The 16,696-nt window shown below is 55.8% G+C and overlaps 13 protein-coding genes across 13 annotated transcripts; 7 read left to right on the top strand and 6 right to left on the bottom strand.

Moving 5' to 3' along the window:
• Positions 1-852: 852 nt before the first annotated feature.
• Positions 853-1,381, top strand: HETIRDRAFT_419139 (uncharacterized protein; the record flags this gene model as incomplete). Its single annotated transcript, XM_009549599.1, has 3 exons — positions 853-1,093; positions 1,168-1,307; positions 1,370-1,381. 3 exons carry the CDS (start codon positions 853-855, stop codon positions 1,379-1,381), a joined length of 393 nt encoding a protein of 130 aa, XP_009547894.1.
• A 313-nt stretch (positions 1,382-1,694) lies between these two features.
• On the top strand, positions 1,695-2,443 carry HETIRDRAFT_410286 (uncharacterized protein; the record flags this gene model as incomplete). The annotated part of the gene is made up of 1 exon (XM_009549598.1): positions 1,695-2,443. A coding segment is annotated over exon 1 (269 nt), but the record flags the coding sequence as incomplete, so codon positions are not given.
• On the top strand, positions 1,695-2,446 carry HETIRDRAFT_440675 (uncharacterized protein). The gene has a single exon (XM_009549597.1). The coding sequence runs from the start codon at positions 1,792-1,794 to the stop codon at positions 2,131-2,133; it is 342 nt and encodes a 113-aa protein (XP_009547892.1). The 5' UTR covers positions 1,695-1,791; the 3' UTR covers positions 2,134-2,446.
• A 96-nt stretch (positions 2,447-2,542) lies between these two features.
• HETIRDRAFT_440674 (uncharacterized protein) lies at positions 2,543-4,297 on the bottom strand. The gene is made up of 5 exons (XM_009549595.1): positions 4,226-4,297; positions 3,560-4,174; positions 3,281-3,505; positions 2,885-3,212; positions 2,543-2,775 (listed from the first exon to the last, which is right to left on the bottom strand). The coding sequence occupies exons 2-3, from the start codon at positions 4,121-4,123 to the stop codon at positions 3,413-3,415; spliced, it is 657 nt and encodes a 218-aa protein (XP_009547890.1). The 5' UTR covers positions 4,124-4,174; positions 4,226-4,297; the 3' UTR covers positions 2,543-2,775; positions 2,885-3,212; positions 3,281-3,412.
• On the bottom strand, positions 2,937-3,218 carry HETIRDRAFT_319258 (uncharacterized protein; the record flags this gene model as incomplete). The annotated part of the gene is made up of 1 exon (XM_009549596.1): positions 2,937-3,218. One exon carries the CDS (start codon positions 3,216-3,218, stop codon positions 2,937-2,939), a length of 282 nt encoding a protein of 93 aa, XP_009547891.1.
• A 347-nt stretch (positions 4,298-4,644) lies between the features above and the next one.
• HETIRDRAFT_232716 (uncharacterized protein) lies at positions 4,645-4,980 on the bottom strand (the record flags this gene model as incomplete). Its single annotated transcript, XM_009549594.1, has 1 exon — positions 4,645-4,980. A coding segment is annotated over one exon (336 nt), but the record flags the coding sequence as incomplete, so codon positions are not given.
• A 26-nt stretch (positions 4,981-5,006) lies between these two features.
• On the top strand, positions 5,007-5,627 carry HETIRDRAFT_452601 (uncharacterized protein; the record flags this gene model as incomplete). The annotated part of the gene is made up of 2 exons (XM_009549593.1): positions 5,007-5,135; positions 5,223-5,627. The coding sequence occupies 2 exons, from the start codon at positions 5,007-5,009 to the stop codon at positions 5,625-5,627; spliced, it is 534 nt and encodes a 177-aa protein (XP_009547888.1).
• A 394-nt stretch (positions 5,628-6,021) lies between these two features.
• On the bottom strand, positions 6,022-7,299 carry HETIRDRAFT_440673 (uncharacterized protein). Its single transcript, XM_009549592.1, has 6 exons — positions 6,951-7,299; positions 6,817-6,864; positions 6,580-6,597; positions 6,488-6,553; positions 6,315-6,431; positions 6,022-6,239 (listed from the first exon to the last, which is right to left on the bottom strand). The coding sequence occupies exons 1-4, from the start codon at positions 7,178-7,180 to the stop codon at positions 6,544-6,546; spliced, it is 306 nt and encodes a 101-aa protein (XP_009547887.1). The 5' UTR covers positions 7,181-7,299; the 3' UTR covers positions 6,022-6,239; positions 6,315-6,431; positions 6,488-6,543.
• On the top strand, positions 6,495-7,606 carry HETIRDRAFT_477055 (uncharacterized protein; the record flags this gene model as incomplete). The annotated part of the gene is made up of 3 exons (XM_009549591.1): positions 6,495-6,558; positions 6,585-6,593; positions 6,679-7,606. The coding sequence occupies exon 3, from the start codon at positions 7,265-7,267 to the stop codon at positions 7,604-7,606; it is 342 nt and encodes a 113-aa protein (XP_009547886.1). The 5' UTR covers positions 6,495-6,558; positions 6,585-6,593; positions 6,679-7,264.
• A 1,146-nt stretch (positions 7,607-8,752) lies between these two features.
• On the bottom strand, positions 8,753-11,895 carry HETIRDRAFT_445428 (uncharacterized protein; the record flags this gene model as incomplete). The annotated part of the gene is made up of 2 exons (XM_009549590.1): positions 8,753-11,124; positions 11,293-11,895. The coding sequence occupies 2 exons, from the start codon at positions 11,893-11,895 to the stop codon at positions 8,875-8,877; spliced, it is 2,853 nt and encodes a 950-aa protein (XP_009547885.1). The 3' UTR covers positions 8,753-8,874.
• Positions 11,896-15,394: 3,499 nt separating this feature from the next.
• HETIRDRAFT_452599 (uncharacterized protein) lies at positions 15,395-15,674 on the top strand (the record flags this gene model as incomplete). The annotated part of the gene is made up of 2 exons (XM_009549589.1): positions 15,395-15,521; positions 15,583-15,674. The coding sequence occupies 2 exons, from the start codon at positions 15,395-15,397 to the stop codon at positions 15,672-15,674; spliced, it is 219 nt and encodes a 72-aa protein (XP_009547884.1).
• Positions 15,675-15,745: 71 nt separating this feature from the next.
• Positions 15,746-16,078, bottom strand: HETIRDRAFT_102237 (uncharacterized protein; the record flags this gene model as incomplete). Its single annotated transcript, XM_009549588.1, has 2 exons — positions 15,746-15,849; positions 15,931-16,078. 2 exons carry the CDS (start codon positions 16,076-16,078, stop codon positions 15,746-15,748), a joined length of 252 nt encoding a protein of 83 aa, XP_009547883.1.
• Positions 16,077-16,593, top strand: HETIRDRAFT_452598 (uncharacterized protein; the record flags this gene model as incomplete). Its single annotated transcript, XM_009549587.1, has 3 exons — positions 16,077-16,228; positions 16,281-16,509; positions 16,564-16,593. The coding sequence occupies 3 exons, from the start codon at positions 16,077-16,079 to the stop codon at positions 16,591-16,593; spliced, it is 411 nt and encodes a 136-aa protein (XP_009547882.1).
• Positions 16,594-16,696: the final 103 nt, after the last annotated feature.

Below are 16,696 nucleotides of genomic sequence, written 5' to 3'. Positions count from 1 at the left end.
CCTAACCTAACCTAACCTAACCTAACCTAACCTAACCTAACCTAACCTAACCTAACCTAACCTAACCTAACCTAACCTAACCTAACCTAACCTAACCTAACCTAACCTAACCTAACATCCACGTCACGCTTGTCATGCTTTGGAGGACGAGTCAGGAGGATAAGATGTTAAAGGAAAAATTCGGCGCGGAGTGGGTGGCTTGGAGTAGGAAAGTCAGATATAAGCTTGTACCTGGCATTTATTAATCGCGGAGACTCGTCCCTTATAATGTCGGTATGTGCGTTTTGGATGTTCCTGTGACAACTGTCGATTATCATCCATATGTTCACCCCCACAATTCCTCCGAGGACGGCTCTGATATCGGTGAGCCGTGAGTCTCATTTTGGGCTCACTTTCAATGTCGGGCGCTTGAGTATATTGATCAATCTGATCGAAGCCCGAAGCCTCACGAGCATGTAGAGGTTATCTGTCCACGGGACGTATTGTGAAACCGCGTGTCCTCATACATCCTAGATATCCCGCTGCTGGTCACTTGCAAACTTGCCACTGGAGCCGGCGCGTTGTGCACATAGCGAATCAATATCAGGGGAACCAGTAGAGCTCGCTGGTATGTAGGCAGATGTAGGCTCGTAAAGTGGCTCGGTCAATAAAAGAGAGAACATTGGTGCCTCGTGCCTCGGCGTTCGACGGCTTGATGATGGATCTAGCAACTATCTGGCACCTGATTATTAGAAGTCAGCGTGCTTCTTGGACCGACTGAGACACAACTATCGCCGTATTAATTAAGCTACCGAGACTATTGGTTTTGCGATTTGTGAGTATCCTCGACTCCGGCCGTCTTTGACTCCCAGAATGCGCGCCCACATTTCCCCATTGTTTCTGTTGCTTTTACCGCAGAATCTCATATTTTCTTCCTTTGCCTTTGCGCCGAATCCAATCCTAGTATCAAACGAGCTCGAACACCTCCTCGTCGACACAGGCGGTGCCAATGACGGTGGTTTCAAGCGCGCAATCACACCATGCACGAACTACGTGGAAGGGAGTCAGCTTCTGGGACGGGAGACAGCGGCGCAATGGATTCGAGTGGCCTTTCGTACGTGTTTAGCTCTGAGTTTTGGTGCCAGGCAGAGCCAGTCGCTGACAGCTGTTCCACCTTAATGCATGCAGATGACTTTGTTACTGCAGACGTGGGTACTGGCGTGGGCGGTTTAGACGCGTCGATGGGGTTCGAGACGCTTCGTGCCGAGAATAGTGGAACGGCTATGAACGACTCGCTCACATTCTTCGCGCCCTTCGTTAACGCTCAGGTATCCAGTAAGCGATGCTGGTTCTACAGATGTTTGCAATGGATTTCTCAAGAACGTGTCAGTGGCGGATATGATAGCGTTGAGCGTAGTGATGATGATAAAAAAACAAAGAAGACGAAAGAGGTAAGACGACGCTGAAAGAGGTAAGACGGCCCGGGCGCGTCGAGATTGAGCAGCCATACCAGCGGACCTCATGAAGGATGAGGGGGGCGTTGCGTGCCGCGACGGATGCTGGGAGGCGAGAGCTCAATTGCAAACTAGGCTTCGAGGCAATCAGGCAGAATGATTTGGATGCACGCATCCACGGAAGAGGGTAGCGACGCGAGATTAAACCCGAGGAATGGACTGGCACGCAGAGACGCGAATCTCGCCGGTTGTGGACACGATCGGGGTTGCATGGAGTCGTGCATTCGTGCAAGCGACGGATGGATGTTACACCAAATGTACGCGAAGGGACGACGAGAGGGGACGAGAGAGAGATGGAATGGAAAGAAAGAAAGACGGGCAAGGGGAAAACGGGCAAAGGAGACGCACGCTTCGTAAAAGCCGCCGCCGATCATTTCGAGGGAAAGGATGGAGCCCTGCGATCCGGCAGGGTCGTCGCGAGCGCGGAGAATGCGGGTGCGCGCATTTTGGCGCCGACGTTGGTCGCGTGGGCGGCGATTTTGTGCGCGGAGGAGCCCGTCGCGGACGGGGGGCGTGCGCACAGGTATGCTCTCAGGTGCGGTGCGCATGGGGACTGAGGCGTGCAGAAGGCTCTGAGCGCGCTAGATGTGCACCTGGGTTGCGTGGTTGGAGAGCCGAGGTGGCCTGGGCGAGACTGTGAGTGACGTTGAGCGCGCGCGCAAAGGCAAGGCATGTCGCCGCTCAAGAACGCGCACGCGGAAGGCCTCAGCGACGCGGGAGAGGAGTGCAGGGTAGACGATGGGGGCGCGTCAGCCGCCGCGTCTCCTCCTTGCCGATCTTCTGCGTCGCACGTCGTGCGAGAAGCTCCCCGTCCTATACCGCTCATACAGCAGCCAAGGGTGGAGGGGGGCGTGATGCCGGGGGAAGGCAAGGCCGGCCAGTGCGCGAGGATGCGGATGCGGCAGCGGCGGCCTGGTCGAGGAGGGCGGCGCGTATGTGAGCGGTGCTCGCCGCGGACATCGACTTGGAGCAGTCCTGCGAGGTCCGGTCGCGGTCGCGGCGGTTGGCGCTGGGCATGGTGCGCAAGGACTCGGAGGAGCGGCGTGAGGAGGTGGAGGAGGAGGTGGTGGTGGTGGTGGTGATGTGGGTGGTGATGGTGGTGACGGTGGACGAGGCATCGGAGGCAGAGGTGTTGACGAAGGTGGAGGAGGCGGAGGATATGCTAGGATGGTGGGTGGTGGGCTTGAGGAGACGCACGGGCGCGGATATGGGTCGCGAGCAAAGACGGGTGCGTGGCGTTGAGGAATCGCGCGTGCACGCATGAGCACGAGGGCGATATGGACTATGGAGGGGGCCGAGTGAGTGAGCGGGCTTGGCATCGAAGAGATTGAGGGGGTCTCGGGGACACAAACAACGGGCGGGTGAGAAGGCTGAGAGTGGGAGGTACAGACCTTGGTAATGCTCGGCCTCCCTCTTCCTAGCTCATCTCTTTGCTGCTAGCTCCTAATCACCTTCCTCGTCGATACACTGAAGTGCGTGTGGCATGATATTTACGATGCTTCGTACATAGACGTAGAGCACAAGTGAGGCAGGAGCGGGGGCGCGTGGAGACATGGCGACTGTGTAGGGACGGCGGGGTCTCAGCAGGACGAGGAAGGGTGAACAAGGGCACGACGAAGTGATTATGTTGCATGGGATCGTAGCAATGGCCGTGCGTGGGATCGACGAAGGAAACGACATGCGACGAGAAGAGGCAAGAGACGCCAGGAGGGCAGCAGGCTGCATGATGTGCAGACTAAGCTACTCGCTAACAAACAAATATGGGCGAGAAGGCAGATGAGACGCACACAGAAACAGAACAGGCGGTGCAGCAGTGAGGAGCATGAGGGCGGAAAAAGGAGGGACAGGATCGCCACTGAGCCAGACGTGCGCAGGGATTGAACCATCATAAAAGGACCGTGAGATTTGCCCGGCAACTATTATCCTTTGATACGCCATAGCACCGCCAAGGCGGCGACGCTGAGCATGAGCACGCCCACCGTCGTCGACATCTGTGCTGAATGTTGAACCATCTGTCGACACAGTGCCGTGAGCGAATGCACGAAAACGCAGAGAACAAAGCTCACTGGCGCCAGGTGTGCGCCCTTCAGATCGGCGGCGGCGGCAGACGAGGCATGTGCAGCGTCATCCTCCGTCGTCATCGTCGTCGTGGACCCTGTCGATGCCTTCTGGACCGACGACTCTGAGGTGATGGCATAGTGCTTCAAGGACATGATCCTCGCATCGTCGCTTGCATGACGCACGTCCGAATCCGAATCATCCTGCGCCCAGGGCACTCGCGTGCGTGCTTTGGAAGCTGACTGGCGCTTGTCATCGAGCAGTGTCACGCCCTCGAATGAGCTCGCGTACCCACCGTCGTCCTTGTTCGACTCGGCCGAGTGCGAACGCGATCGGCCTCGGGAGATTGTCGATCGTTTCCGCCGATGGCGCTTGCCCGAGTCAGACGAGATGTTGCGTGGACTGGGGGGTGTGACGAGCCTGACACCGTTGCGCTCGTTCACGTTCGCCTTGAGTCGGTGTTGCTGCAGCGTCGCGAGCCCGGCATCCACCTTCGCGACGGCGCCGTCAAACCCCTCCTCAGCAGCCCGCACGCGCGCCTCCCAAACCTCACGCGCCTGATTGATCCGCATGCGCTCCTCAGCCCATTCCTCACGGACGCCGCTCCACTAGCCCTCGACACCCTTCTTCCACTCAGCGATGAGTGAGGTGAGCGAGGCGCGCTCTTGACTCACCTCAGTGACATGCGACTGTATATCGGTCTGCGACGCCTGGACGAGTGACTCGAGCAAGGAGACCTTGGGCTCAAGCATGGAGGTGGTACTCTGCGCAGCAGCCTGCTGGGCTTGGAGCGTGAGAGCTCGAGCGCAGATTCGAGGTGAGAGGTGAGGGCATCGATGCGCTCCTCGAACACGGAAGACGTCGAAGGCTGAAGAGCAAAAGGCTCTCGTAGAGGGGGCGGCGGCGATCGTGAGTGCATGTTGAGCACGTCAAGGTGCATTTTGGATCTGCCATGGATGTCCATGCCCATCCCTGTAGGCTCCGGTGTTATCGGTCGACCTAGCTCATCTCTCCGCCGCCGCCGCCGCCGCTCCTCTTCTTCTTCCTCCGCCGCCAGCTGCTCCTCGTCCTCCTCCTCGACGCACTCCAGCTCGTGGGGCATGACGGTTGCGATACTCTGCGCGTCATCGTCGTCGCCGCCGTACTCGCTGTCGTCGTGGTCCTTGGCACGCAGCGTCCCTGAGCATTGTCTGCCGCGTACGCTGTCTAATTCGCATTTTTCCTTTATCAGCTCGCGGAGGGTGCTAACTTCACGCTTGATGGCTTTGTGCTCAGAGAGCATACCCTCCATGGCGCGAATCTTATCGATGAAGCAGGCAAGAGAGACTTGAATGTCCTGCAGTCGAAACTGCAGCTCGATTACTATGGCAGGAGTTGGCGCCGAGTTCTCACTAGTGAGCAGCTCAGTTGGAGGCGGTGGCTGAGGCGGTTAGACGGGAGGAATTCATTGGGGGTATGGAGGAAGATTCGAGGAAGAACGTACCGATCGCACGAATTCCCGCAATCAAACGACCCGACCCACTGCTCCTCCTCCTCCTCGCCGTCTCTATGCACCACGGCGCACGCCTTCTTCTCTCCCTCCCTGTATGCAAGCTGCTTCTCCACTTTCCTGCACTAGCACTGCACTGCCTCGGACACGCGCCGGGATGGCACGACTCCACACAGACGTAGTTCCCGCACGCGAGCCACTTTTCGCAAGCGCGGCCGCAGGAGAGGTCCACGCGCGCGGTGTCGGCGGTCGAGGACAGGAGTGCAGGGGCGTGGGACGTGCAGGAGCAGGGACGCGTGTGCAGGGAGGCTGGCGCGAAGAGAGGCAGTATACCTCGTGAATATCCTCGTCGCACGTCCCTTCTCTCCCCCCAGCGTGTCTTTCCGCCACCGACCTTCCTCATTGTGGTCGTTGTTGTCGTCGACATCGCGGTCGTTGACGCTCGGACGGTCGCGATGCTTGGCCCGTCATCGGGCAGCGTGAGCGTGTGGGCGTCGGTGGGGCAGGACGCCTCAGCGACGGTGATCGTGGGTGGCACCGGGAAAAGAGATGGTGGCGAGCGTGGGCGTAGGTGTGGACGAGGTTAGAGGACGAGGCAGGGATGGGACGGATCTGCAGACAGCAAAAGTAAATAAAAATAAAAATAAACGCCAGTACACGCCTTCGGCGATGCTTGCTTTCTCAGGGCATCGGCGGAGGCCCATCGTCCCGTTCGCAAAGTTGAGTGTGTGGAAGAGAGGGCATCGAAGAGTAGGTTAGAAATGTACTCACAAGACTAGTCAGATTGATGCTTGTCCCGGTTTCGCAATCCATTGTTGCGTGGGCAGCGGGGAGACATGTTGTCTGTGAGAACCTCCGTGCAATTGGAAGCTGGATCTGGTCGAGTCGAGAGCTGGCGGTCAGCGCAGGTCAGCGCAGATCGACACTCTCTCCACAACTTTCGCCCACACGTCGTGTGGGTGAATGGGGCCATGGTGTAAAGACATAGCCTCTTTTTTAGGAGAGGAAGAGATGGTTTGCAGGGTCGTGATATACATACAGAGAGAGAGAAAAAAAATCTAACTACAGGTAGAAGGGGTACTTGAAAAATAGCTAAGAGTGGGAGCGCGTATATGTGCACACAAAGCATGTGAAATCAGTTGCTGATAGTACGAGTGGGAGAGTATGTCAGATCCTCTCATGGCGTGTGTGTCAGGGTGCTACAGAAGGCGGTTGGAGCGTGTCGCCATGTCCCACCCATACTCAGACTCAATGTCAACATAATGAAGACTCACTGTGCAAACAATAACGATCCCTCACTTCTTCAGCGACCAATCTACCTCAGGCCAGCCTAGCTGCTCCCACTTGACGCTGCGTCGCAGTGCGGTGACGTTCCTGATAGACAAGGTGTGCTGTGTGCATGTGCGGGATGTACTTCTCGTGGCGCTCGAACATGTCCAGCACTCACTTGCGTTCTGTTTTCCCTATGCATGCTCGGAGTCATTTGTGATGTTGCAGAACGTGCTAAGGGCAGGTGTGTTGCCGGCGAAGCCGGCGGCCGTGTGTAGTCTGCGGCAGCCTGGCTCGCCACCAAGCCCAAATTAACCTTCGGCGAATTTGGGCTTGGTGGCGAGCCAGGCTGGCCGCAGACTACACACGGCCGTTTTTGCACTTTGCTAGACTTGTCCACTGCGGAACCCTCAACATCGAGGCGTGCGCGAGCCGTGTATCTTGCGCAACTCGTCCGCTGTGGATTGTTTGATGCCAAGCATCACCGACGCGTACAGGCAAGGGCAGTGGGAGGGGTAGAGGCGTGGGGAGAGATGGAGGGGCTGGAAGATGAGTCTATATGACGCTGTACAGCTGAGCTTGCAGGACCGCACGAAGAAGTGCAGGGTGGGTGTGGGGGAGAGGGTGGTGCGCGCGCATACCTTCTGGAACGCGATGCGCACCGCGTCTTTGCAGCTTCCGCTTGAGGCAGAGTGCGGCGCGGCGCACACGGACTGGAATGCGCTCGCTTCCCTGCGGATATCGCAATTCCTTTGGCATGAGCGTGGGAATTGATCTGGGGAGCAAGAGGGGAGCCGGCGGGGACGACAAAACGAGGGCGTAGCATCAGAGCACTTCGAGCAGGCAAATAGGCGAGAGGTCGAGTGCGCATGGGGTCTCTATAATAACGCAGAACGAGAGAGGGCGGGCAGAATGACTGAAAATGTGAAATATATGTGAGGAGGGGAAGGAATGAATGTGCAAGGACAGGAGGATCGATAAGGTCGACAGTGGAAGGGGTCGAGGGGTCGAGGGTGGGGGTCTTGGGTGGCAGGCGTATATGGAGTCGAAAGGACGACCATGCGTGGGTCGAGCGGAGGGACAGGTGTGCAGGGGAAGACTGGCGCAAGGAGAGACGACAACGTACCTTCATGACGCTCGTCCTTCTCATGAGATGTTGGAGGGCACTGTGTGCCGACACAGTCGGACTGTGTGGCGCGACAATCAACAGACTGTGTGCGGCACGGCCGGACTGTGTGGCGCAGATTCACCGCCAAATCTCGGACTGTCACCGAGAATCCGGACTGTGTGGCGCTGAACTAGCGCCAAAATCCGGACTGTGTGCGGTCTCGGCCGGACTGTGTGGCGCAACAGAGAGACTGTGCACAGTGTGACAACAGTGTGACAACAGTGTGACGACTGTGGGTCCGCAATCTCCCGACTGTGTGCCGCCATTTCCCGATGCTGACTAAACTGTGTCTCCGGGTTGCAGAATACCCTCAACATCACAAACAATTACATATCTCTCGATCCCCTCATCCAAATGATAAAATTAGGGTATAATTTGAAAGGTAGTGTATGTAGAAGCATTTTCTTAGTTTTGCAATGGAAATCCAAAGACAATTGTGGACTGGAGACTCGGTTTTTTGAGGTTTTCTTTCAATTCTGTATTTTGCCTGTAACATCTTCAGTACTCCATGTCTACTAATGAAAATATTAGGGTACCATGACAAATACATTTTAAGCCTATTGAATCAGACAGAATTGTGTGCAACTTCGGATTTGGTTCCCAAAACCCAGACTGTGCTTCACACAGTCTGCTTTTAGGGGGTAGACTGTTTAAATCCATATCTATTGAGCCCCTGATTTAATCTCACTGCTTCTGGGCCTCAAAGTTGAAGCAGGGTATGAAGATTACAGAAAAGATTTTTTTGTATTTATAGTTGCATTTAATTGGCAACACAGTAGTTTTGGATATTGGTGGACTCAAAAGTGTCGGTAATACTACTAGGTTAGAATTAACAGCCTGTCACTTTGGTACAGCGTCGAGGCAGTGATTTTGATGTCTCGAACCCAATCAGGTTCAATTTGCTGCAAGAACATCAATGTACCATTGCTGCTCTCCGAAGGGTTGCCAAATGGCCGGCTGCATGTTCCTGAATCTTGTTCATGAGTTTGATCCAAGATCATCGGATTTTGGCCTGTCCGAGGGGACGAATTTCGGTGCAATCCATTGTGCGTTCTGAAGCACCTTAGGACACCATGGCATCGGAACAGTGTTTTTCCTTGCCAGAACGTTCGTTTACATACCCGAAGGTGAAAGTCACACTTGGCCAAGGAACTCATCTCCGTCAGAATTGCTACTGAAGTTCTCATGCTTAGACTGACTTCCGTACGCGCACCATCCGAGAAACAATGCAACGAAACACCAGATGCATAGCAAGATACGAGTGAAACATGTACTGTATAGATATGCTCGTGTATTTGTTGGCTGTTAACAATCAACATATAAACCAAGTACGATATTTTCCTACCAAAAGATACTACTATAAATCAGATGTCTTTCAACCAAGGATATTCAGCACTTCAAACGGATCTACCGCCAGGCGGCATACCATACCTCCTCTCATTGCTCCCTGACCTCGCGCCCATACCTCCACCATTGTACGCAGCTCTTGAACCTGAAGGCGGAGATCTTCGTCCCCTGTCGTAACTTCCGTATGCGTCCCGATAACCCCTTTCCCCGTCGATCCCGTGATTGTTATAGTATCTCGATCCTCCAACTTCTCCGAAACTGGGAGGTACAGGCGGCGGTGATCCCCTCGACCGATCTTGGCTCAAGCCAAGGCCAGGCGGAGCATCGTAGAGAGCTGGTGCGCCGTACCCCTCCTCCCTTGACCTCTTCAATGGCGGTCTTAGTTCGTCTCGATCCCTGTCGTCACGCACGGGACTTGGGCTTCGAGGACGGACACGCGATGCTTCAAACGGTGGACGTGGAGGATAGCTACCTCGCTCATCTTGGGAATAAGAGTCGGCCAAACGCGTGCTCAGTGGACGAGGCTCGAATCCGCCGCGCGCATGGGGCTCTGCGGATGTTTCGCCGTATCTCCTGTCGCGATCATCCCAAGGCTCGCCGCGATGGTCTCCATACCGTGAGCTATATTCCCGCTCCCAGTCTTCGCTTCCACTCGGTCGGTGAGTCTTAGTCTCCCAGTACGCCCGCGCATCTTCCCAGCCAGGAGGACGCGCATTATACCATTCCCGGCTGTAATCGGTCCGTCGTCTCTCAGCCTCGCTTCCGTATATATCGTTACGAGGAGGAGATGAAAGCGCGGGAGCCCAGTCATACCGTCTATAGGGCGCACGTGAGTCACCGTAACGGCCTGGTTCAAGGTCCATGTTTTCGGAACGGCGATCGTCCTCCAAGGGTCTGTCAAACTCTGTTCGGTAATAAGGCCTGAAGTCTGAACCTCTTTCGCGCGAGGGCTCGCGTGGACGATAGTCGTGTTTGGGCTGTGGTGGAGGCAGACGAGCAGACGAATGCAACGGAGATACAGCTCGTGGTGGCGGGCGAGGCTCCTCGCGAGTCACAGAAGGAGCGCGAGTATACGTAGCCGCACGAGATGAGACCGGGGGAGCTGCACGATCGTCAGTAGCATTTTTCGGGAAACGGTCAACCGGGGCATTGGTAGGCATCCGAGGTCGCTCGTCACGATCAGCGGGAGGTCCCGGGCGTGTCGGCTCTACAATACGAGACCTATCATCGCCGATGCGACCACGAGGAACATTAGAAAGAGAAGCTCGGTCATCAGATGTGTGGGATAATCGTTCTTCAAGAGTAGGTACAGGACGTGCAGGGCGTTCATCCGCACGTTGCGGTGGTGCTGGAGCTGCACTGATTCTATCCTGGAGAGAAGGTGGACGGCTAATACGCTCCTCAAGAGGGACAGCGGACCGTGGTGGAGGATGCTCTTCGACAGGAGGACCACGGACGTTTTCACCTAATGACGGAACCCCAAGGGGCTTGACAGAACGATCGTCCCTTGAGGGAGGCGGGCCAGTCCGTGGTTCATGATCAGGGGGTGCTCGCTGAGATTGCATGTCAACAGGAGGACCAGTGCGTGCAGGCACAGGCCGCTCATCAGCCGGGAACCGATCAGCCGAGTTAGCAGGGCGAACACCTCCAGGGATCCTTTCGTCGGGCCTGTCCGCACGCTTATCGCGCCCAGAGTCGACAGGGGGATCCCAGCGACGCTCAGCACCGGGTCTGGGTTCATAGTGTCGCTCCTCAGGAGGAGGTCGTCTATCCACTGGGCGGCGGTCATCACGGCGCCAGTCATAACGACGGTCGCGATCTCTGTCCCTATCCCAGTCGCGATCCCTAAGCCGGTCACGTTCCCGATCACGGTCTATGTCTCGCTCACGCTCATAGATGCGTTGATCCCGTGGGGGCATGGCTCTATCGGGCGGGGGTCCACGATTATCGCGAGGCACAGGTCGATCGGAATCAGAGCGCTGTCGATCTTCCGAGCCAGGAGGACCACCTCTTGATGGCCATCCAGCGTCCCGTACGCGCAGGTCGTCTTTAGCATCAGGTAGAGATTTGCCAGGCAGATTACTAATAGAGCTTCCTCGAGGATACGTAGATTCAGCCACCACAGGTCGACTCAAAGATTGTGGATCGGATTTGTTAGGCTCAGGATCCTGGCGTAAACCGTTGGGACGAGACACATCAGAGCCGGCTGGACCAGATAACGTTGCCGAAGCTTTGGAGTCACTAGTAGCATGTCCGTTGGAGGATCCATCGTAGCGGGCCACTGTCACAGAGAGGCGAGTCTATCAACAGAAAACATGGAAAGATGAGTTGTCAATCCTTTCTAGTTAATCAGATGACAGCACATTATCATTGTTTGCTTGCGACCCAACCGCCGCAGACGATACACTCGCGTTCCGATCACTGCTGGACAAATCCCAAGACGTCGAGCCATTACGAGCGTGACTTACATCAGAAGAGCTGTTGGAGGCCGTCAATCCAGGGGGGACGTTGGAAGAACCCTTGCTGAGCTGTTGGGGCGCAGCATCGAAGCCCGGCTTCAAGCTGGAAACACCCTGATAGCCAGGCGGCACTTGCTCGGGATGAGGAGGTACATGAGACTGAACAGAATCTATGAGACCTTTATAGAGGCTGGCAAGAACTGCAGGCTGAGGAACGGCGCGGTATATCTCGTGCTCATTATTTTTTATTGCTTCCTTCAACCGCTCAAGCGCTTCCAAGTCTGCCTGGCCGGGCGGAAGCGAAGGATCAGGACGAAACTGGGACGGAGAGTGCATGTGGGGAGGCATAGGGTGCATGTACGAATTGTAGCCAAATGTGGTGAAGGTAGTCGGTATGTGGAAGGGCATTGGAGGCATCGAGCTGCTGTTGTTGGCTCCAGACGAAGAAGCGACTGAGAAAGGAGAAGACATGATGTTGCCAGGAGGTGTCGGATCGTCAGAGGACGGTATATGAAAAGACTGCGTGCTTTGTTCGTCTGCACCGGTCAACGTGGTGACGGTGCGCTCGCGGACAACTTTGCCCTTTCTCTTCTTGATCTGACGATTTGACATTTGCGGCAGGTTTCTGCAGTACCCTGATGTCAGATTATGTTTGTTTCTGTTGGATCCGAATAACGTACACTATCTCAGTGCATCTGCCAAGAGCGAAGGGCCAGAGAAAGAGAGCGAGGTGTCGATGAGAACTTGGAACAGGTGGCGATAGACTGGCAATAGCCTCGCTTTGTTACTGTGTGACAGTCGCGACACGTGACGTAGTTTGTAGCCGCTGGTTTGACCTCGAATTTGAATGCGGCCAGATTTCCTTCTCATCTGGTAGTATACGGAAAATCCACCTCCAAAGCGAACCTCGATGTTCGATAGCGTTTGCAAGCTAAGATATATATATATGGCATGATTCACAATTTCAAAAGTTGTGTCGAACGCCACCGCCTTCGCAGGTATAGGACCACGAGGCAACGGCAAGGAAAGGCAGCCTGGCGGACATCACCCTCGTTGCGTCTTTTGAGCTCTCGCAGTGCAGAAATTAGCTCCTCGATTTGATGCGTTTGCATAACACCTACAACATCTAGGAACGCGTCGGCAATCGAGTGCGTTCTCCTGCGAGTGGAAGTCGAAGAGTTCTCGCTCTTTAGATACTCTGCATGCGATGACGATAACAGCCAAAGAGCCCCGTTCACCATCAATCTGGTGGTCCCACAGACACCGAAGTGACTTGCGATTCCGCCGGTAGGTCTGCTCACCTGCCCCGATCTCTCGCATTCGAGAATGGGAAGGCGAATGAGGTCAGCATGACGATGTATAACGATGCCGCACGGCGTGTGTTGAGCTTTCCAGGCCTTGCAAGGAATGCTAGCGCGAACACAGCTCAGGTCTTTGTCCAGTGAATGACTCATCGTCCCTAGCCGCTTCTGCCTGGGATCATGCACCAATCACACAGTACTCTCCGATGACCAACATGCATCCTACACTGCTCTTTCTTCATCGTGAGATATCGATGCCAAAATGCCAGGGGATCATCGAGAGACAGCCACAGGCAGGCGTAGGCGTGGTATCACGCAGCAGACAGATCATGACATCGTCGATATCGATAAGATAACTCATTGGCCGACGACGTGCATCCCTGTTCGAAGAACGCCCGAATCGAACCGACCTAGATGTGAGCAAACCACCGAATGAACGGCAAGCTGGCCGAAGTTCTCACGAACTAATCCGTGTTATTGCCCTCGGCACGAGAGACAAACATAGAGCCACGAAGCAGACCTAGCAGTTTACCTAAAGTCAAACCCGGTCGATGGGCCGGGCAGCAGGAAGGAAGCCGTCTAAGAGAGATGATCTAACGACATGCCGCGAGATCGTGTCTTCCAAGTATCGCAGATGACCCTCTTCCTACAATGGAGCATGATCCACATCGGCGCGGCCTTGTCGTCGGAAAATAAGTGTGGATGAGTCAAGCGTCCTTCGTAGTCAGAGCCAACGGACTCTGCGTACAAATAATATGCGTCGGTACAGCAATTAGAATCAGCATGAGGCGCGGATGAGGCGTAGACGAACCGTCGCTGGCACCGCTGTGTCCTTCGCTAGATACGGGAAGCAGCCAGCACTCGACACGTAGCGCGGAATCGAGCGATCCGATCCAAAGGTATCCGAACGCTCAAACCTTTAAGGTTTGACCAGCCATTCTGACCCTCGAATTCTTTACGTCTGCTGATGCATGCCTCCCTCAAAAGCAAGGAACACAAGCAACAAGGGCCGGCTGATTTTGTCGTCCGCGGCATTCATTCGTCCACACGAAGCGCCGGAAGACCAGGCGATCCGCCCGACGCTATTCGTGCGTGTTCACACGTGAGCTCAAGGCGGACGGGTTCCGATGAGTCGTGACCAGGGCACGTACCGTGTTCCTTATACATGATGCCAGGACAGAGTGAGACCCGTATCCCACGCAAAGTCAAATGCGTTTGGCGATCACACCCACCACAAGGCCATCATTGCACGAAACAATGCGCCTACAAGCGTGCAGGCGGTGGCGTATTACCCATGGGGTTGGAGGAGGCATCAGGTCTGATGGTGAGGTCTGATGGTGAATGGACTTCCTGACAATACGCCTATACACCGATCTCGGCCCTTCTGCACGCCCTCGGCGGGTGAACCGGGGACGCCACGTACACTTGTGCCTATAATATCCCCGAACAAAGATACACACATGAGGCGCATCCAAGTGTACAGTATTGGACCCAGCCCGACCCGATGCACCCGAGGATTCCCAATGCCCACGAACTTCTTTCATTCATCAGCGCCGCAAGACCAGACGGGGGTGTCGGTCAGCACCAGGGGGCGTTCGGAAAGCCGCCATGCCGTACATGATCGAGATGATTTCCTGTTGCATCCCGCGGGCCAAATGAGCATCGCCACTTTCTTCGACATTTCTCCGCGTCGTACGCAGGTCCAGAGACACCGCAGGCCCCGACCGGACCATGGAGAATTCGCATGCACACTGTAGGCGGAGATAATCATTTCGGCATGTCGTTGATTGTCGCACGCCAGGCAACAGATAAACAGCGTTGATACGATCTGGGTGTACCTTGGGCGTCGACGCGCCTGTTCTTGTGGGCTCAGAGACCAACGCTGATGTTGGCAGCGGACTGGTGCAAGGGCCGGAGCCGCTGGACCTGCACTGCCCAGAGCCTAGCGCCCGACGCAAGGACCGTTTAGCATCGCAAGGCAGCGAACCTTGGTCGCATCGAACGGCACCATGAGAACAGGTTGCTTAGCTAGCATTAAGGGTGATGTTCATGGTAGCCTGGTGCCCGGAAATGAAGCGCAGCGGCGCTGCGAAGCAGCCGTTTGGTCGCTATGTAGATGGCTGCCCGTTGTGGGGTTCTGAGTCGTACATACATTTGAGACTGACTTGGTAGACGCATGGGCGTTAGTAGTGAGTGGCTAAGTCCATGGGCGGCATGGTCAACGTGGACGGACCTAAAGACCTCTGAGAACTCGCATCTCATCGCCGCTGCCACGCAATGTATCATTTCTATGACCCGTCTTATCATGGTAGCCACCCGGCTCTCTGGAAAACGAGAGCGTCGAATTATCAATAAAACATGGACCTACAAGCAAGTAGAAACTCACGTAACTCCCTGGAGATTCCTGCACGCGCCTCGAAGCTTGGGCGCTGGAACCATCCCACATCTCACATCAGAGAAGAACTTCTGCACTCATGAGAAGAACAAAGGCGAGGCCAGTCGCAGGCTCGCATCTGCATCGCGAAGTCCATCAGTACCGTCAAGAGCCATCGATTCGACGCTATCAGACGCCATTTGGCGCCAAAGCAGAAATCACGCTAGAGAGTACACGACTGATACGCATCAGATGGACCTCTTCATCATTCGCAACGCGAGGACGTATGCGTGCATCTAGCGATCGCGCATCGATGGTTGATGGATTCCTACATCGCTGCCGCATTGTGTGCAGTGTAACCTATCGATATCATCGTCGACGAGCGCCGACGGCGAGAATCAGATGTGCCTTCAACAGACAGTTGGCAGTGCACAACATGATGTCGGTGCCTCAGCGGAGAGCGTCGGACGCAGAGGGCGTGAGAACGCGTGCGAAAGCTCCCGCCCTCGGACGTCCCAGCCTCCTCGGAACGTCCGATCACACAACCAGCGGGCGCAACGCCGGTAATATGAACACACCCCGCGCCCATGCACGTCTAGGCCCAGCCCCATTCTCCCACTCCAGCTCAGCCACAGCAGCTCGTGCCCTGCGGCTCACAAGAACGCGGCGCAACGCGCTATAAATACGCCGCAGGCGCGAGCCAGTGGAAGCAATAAGTAGTGCGGAGCAAAGACGGGCTACGCTCTTCCGTACAAGCTCTGCGCCGATCCGTCCTTGCACATCTATCTCAAGCAGGCTCCAGCCCGATCGCCAAACTCCACCGATAGCAGACCAGACGCTGAACGTCGGATGTCGAGCCGCTGGCGAGGAACATCGAGGCATCCAACCGCGCTGCCGGGACAGGGAAGCGCGCCCGAACCACGACAGAACGAGCAGCGCCTTGGCGGCCTAGCTTCCCGAGCTAGGCCTCACCGATACCAGAGGTATTTTTGTGTGCGAAGAATAGCGCCGAGCCCGCATTCTCGGTCGGTAAAAACGCGTCGATTGATACACTTCCGAGTTTGAGGACGGGGGACTTGGCGGACGCGCTGGGCGCACGGTGCTGGCTGGTGTGGACCATGGCGCACGCGAGCGTACACCGTGTCGACCTACCAGAGTCGAAGCCGGACCGCACCCGAGCGTCGACGGTCGTTATCAAAGTTCAACCACCGTCCACGCCTCCTTCATATACCACGTCCACTCTATTGCGCGCCTTCGATCGAGCTTGGCCGTCCAGCTCGCCACTCGCCAGCATCTTGCGTTGCAGACCTCCGTGTACACAGTGCGCCCTTGCGAGCAGCCCTCGCACGCAAGGGCCCGCCGCCCACGACCCACGCCGAGACCAAGATTACGTCTGCATTCAAGCACCCATATCCCGCACCCCGACGGAAACGCAGAGCAGCCAAGTTTGGTGTCCCACCGCGCCGACTTGGAGCGCCAACGTTCGTTCGTTCGCTCGGTCGATCGATCGACGATTACACGTATTCAGCCTCTTTCTTCTTCTTCTTCCGAGTAAGTCTGCGAAGTTCGAAGGTTAATTTCCCTGGGGCCATGAGGGGCTCGCAGGTAGGTCGGCGGTCGGCCGCCGCGTCGTAAACATGCAGTATCCAACCAAACGCCGCTCGATGTAATACACAAGTTATCTGATCCATTGTGAGATTAATGGACTGAAGTTTACTTCAAACCGTGGTGATGCGAG

This window comes from Heterobasidion irregulare (genome assembly GCF_000320585.1).
Source record: "Heterobasidion irregulare TC 32-1 unplaced genomic scaffold scaffold_06, whole genome shotgun sequence".
NCBI lineage: Eukaryota > Fungi > Basidiomycota > Agaricomycetes > Russulales > Bondarzewiaceae > Heterobasidion > Heterobasidion irregulare.
This window is presented reverse-complemented; position numbering and strand designations above follow the sequence as displayed.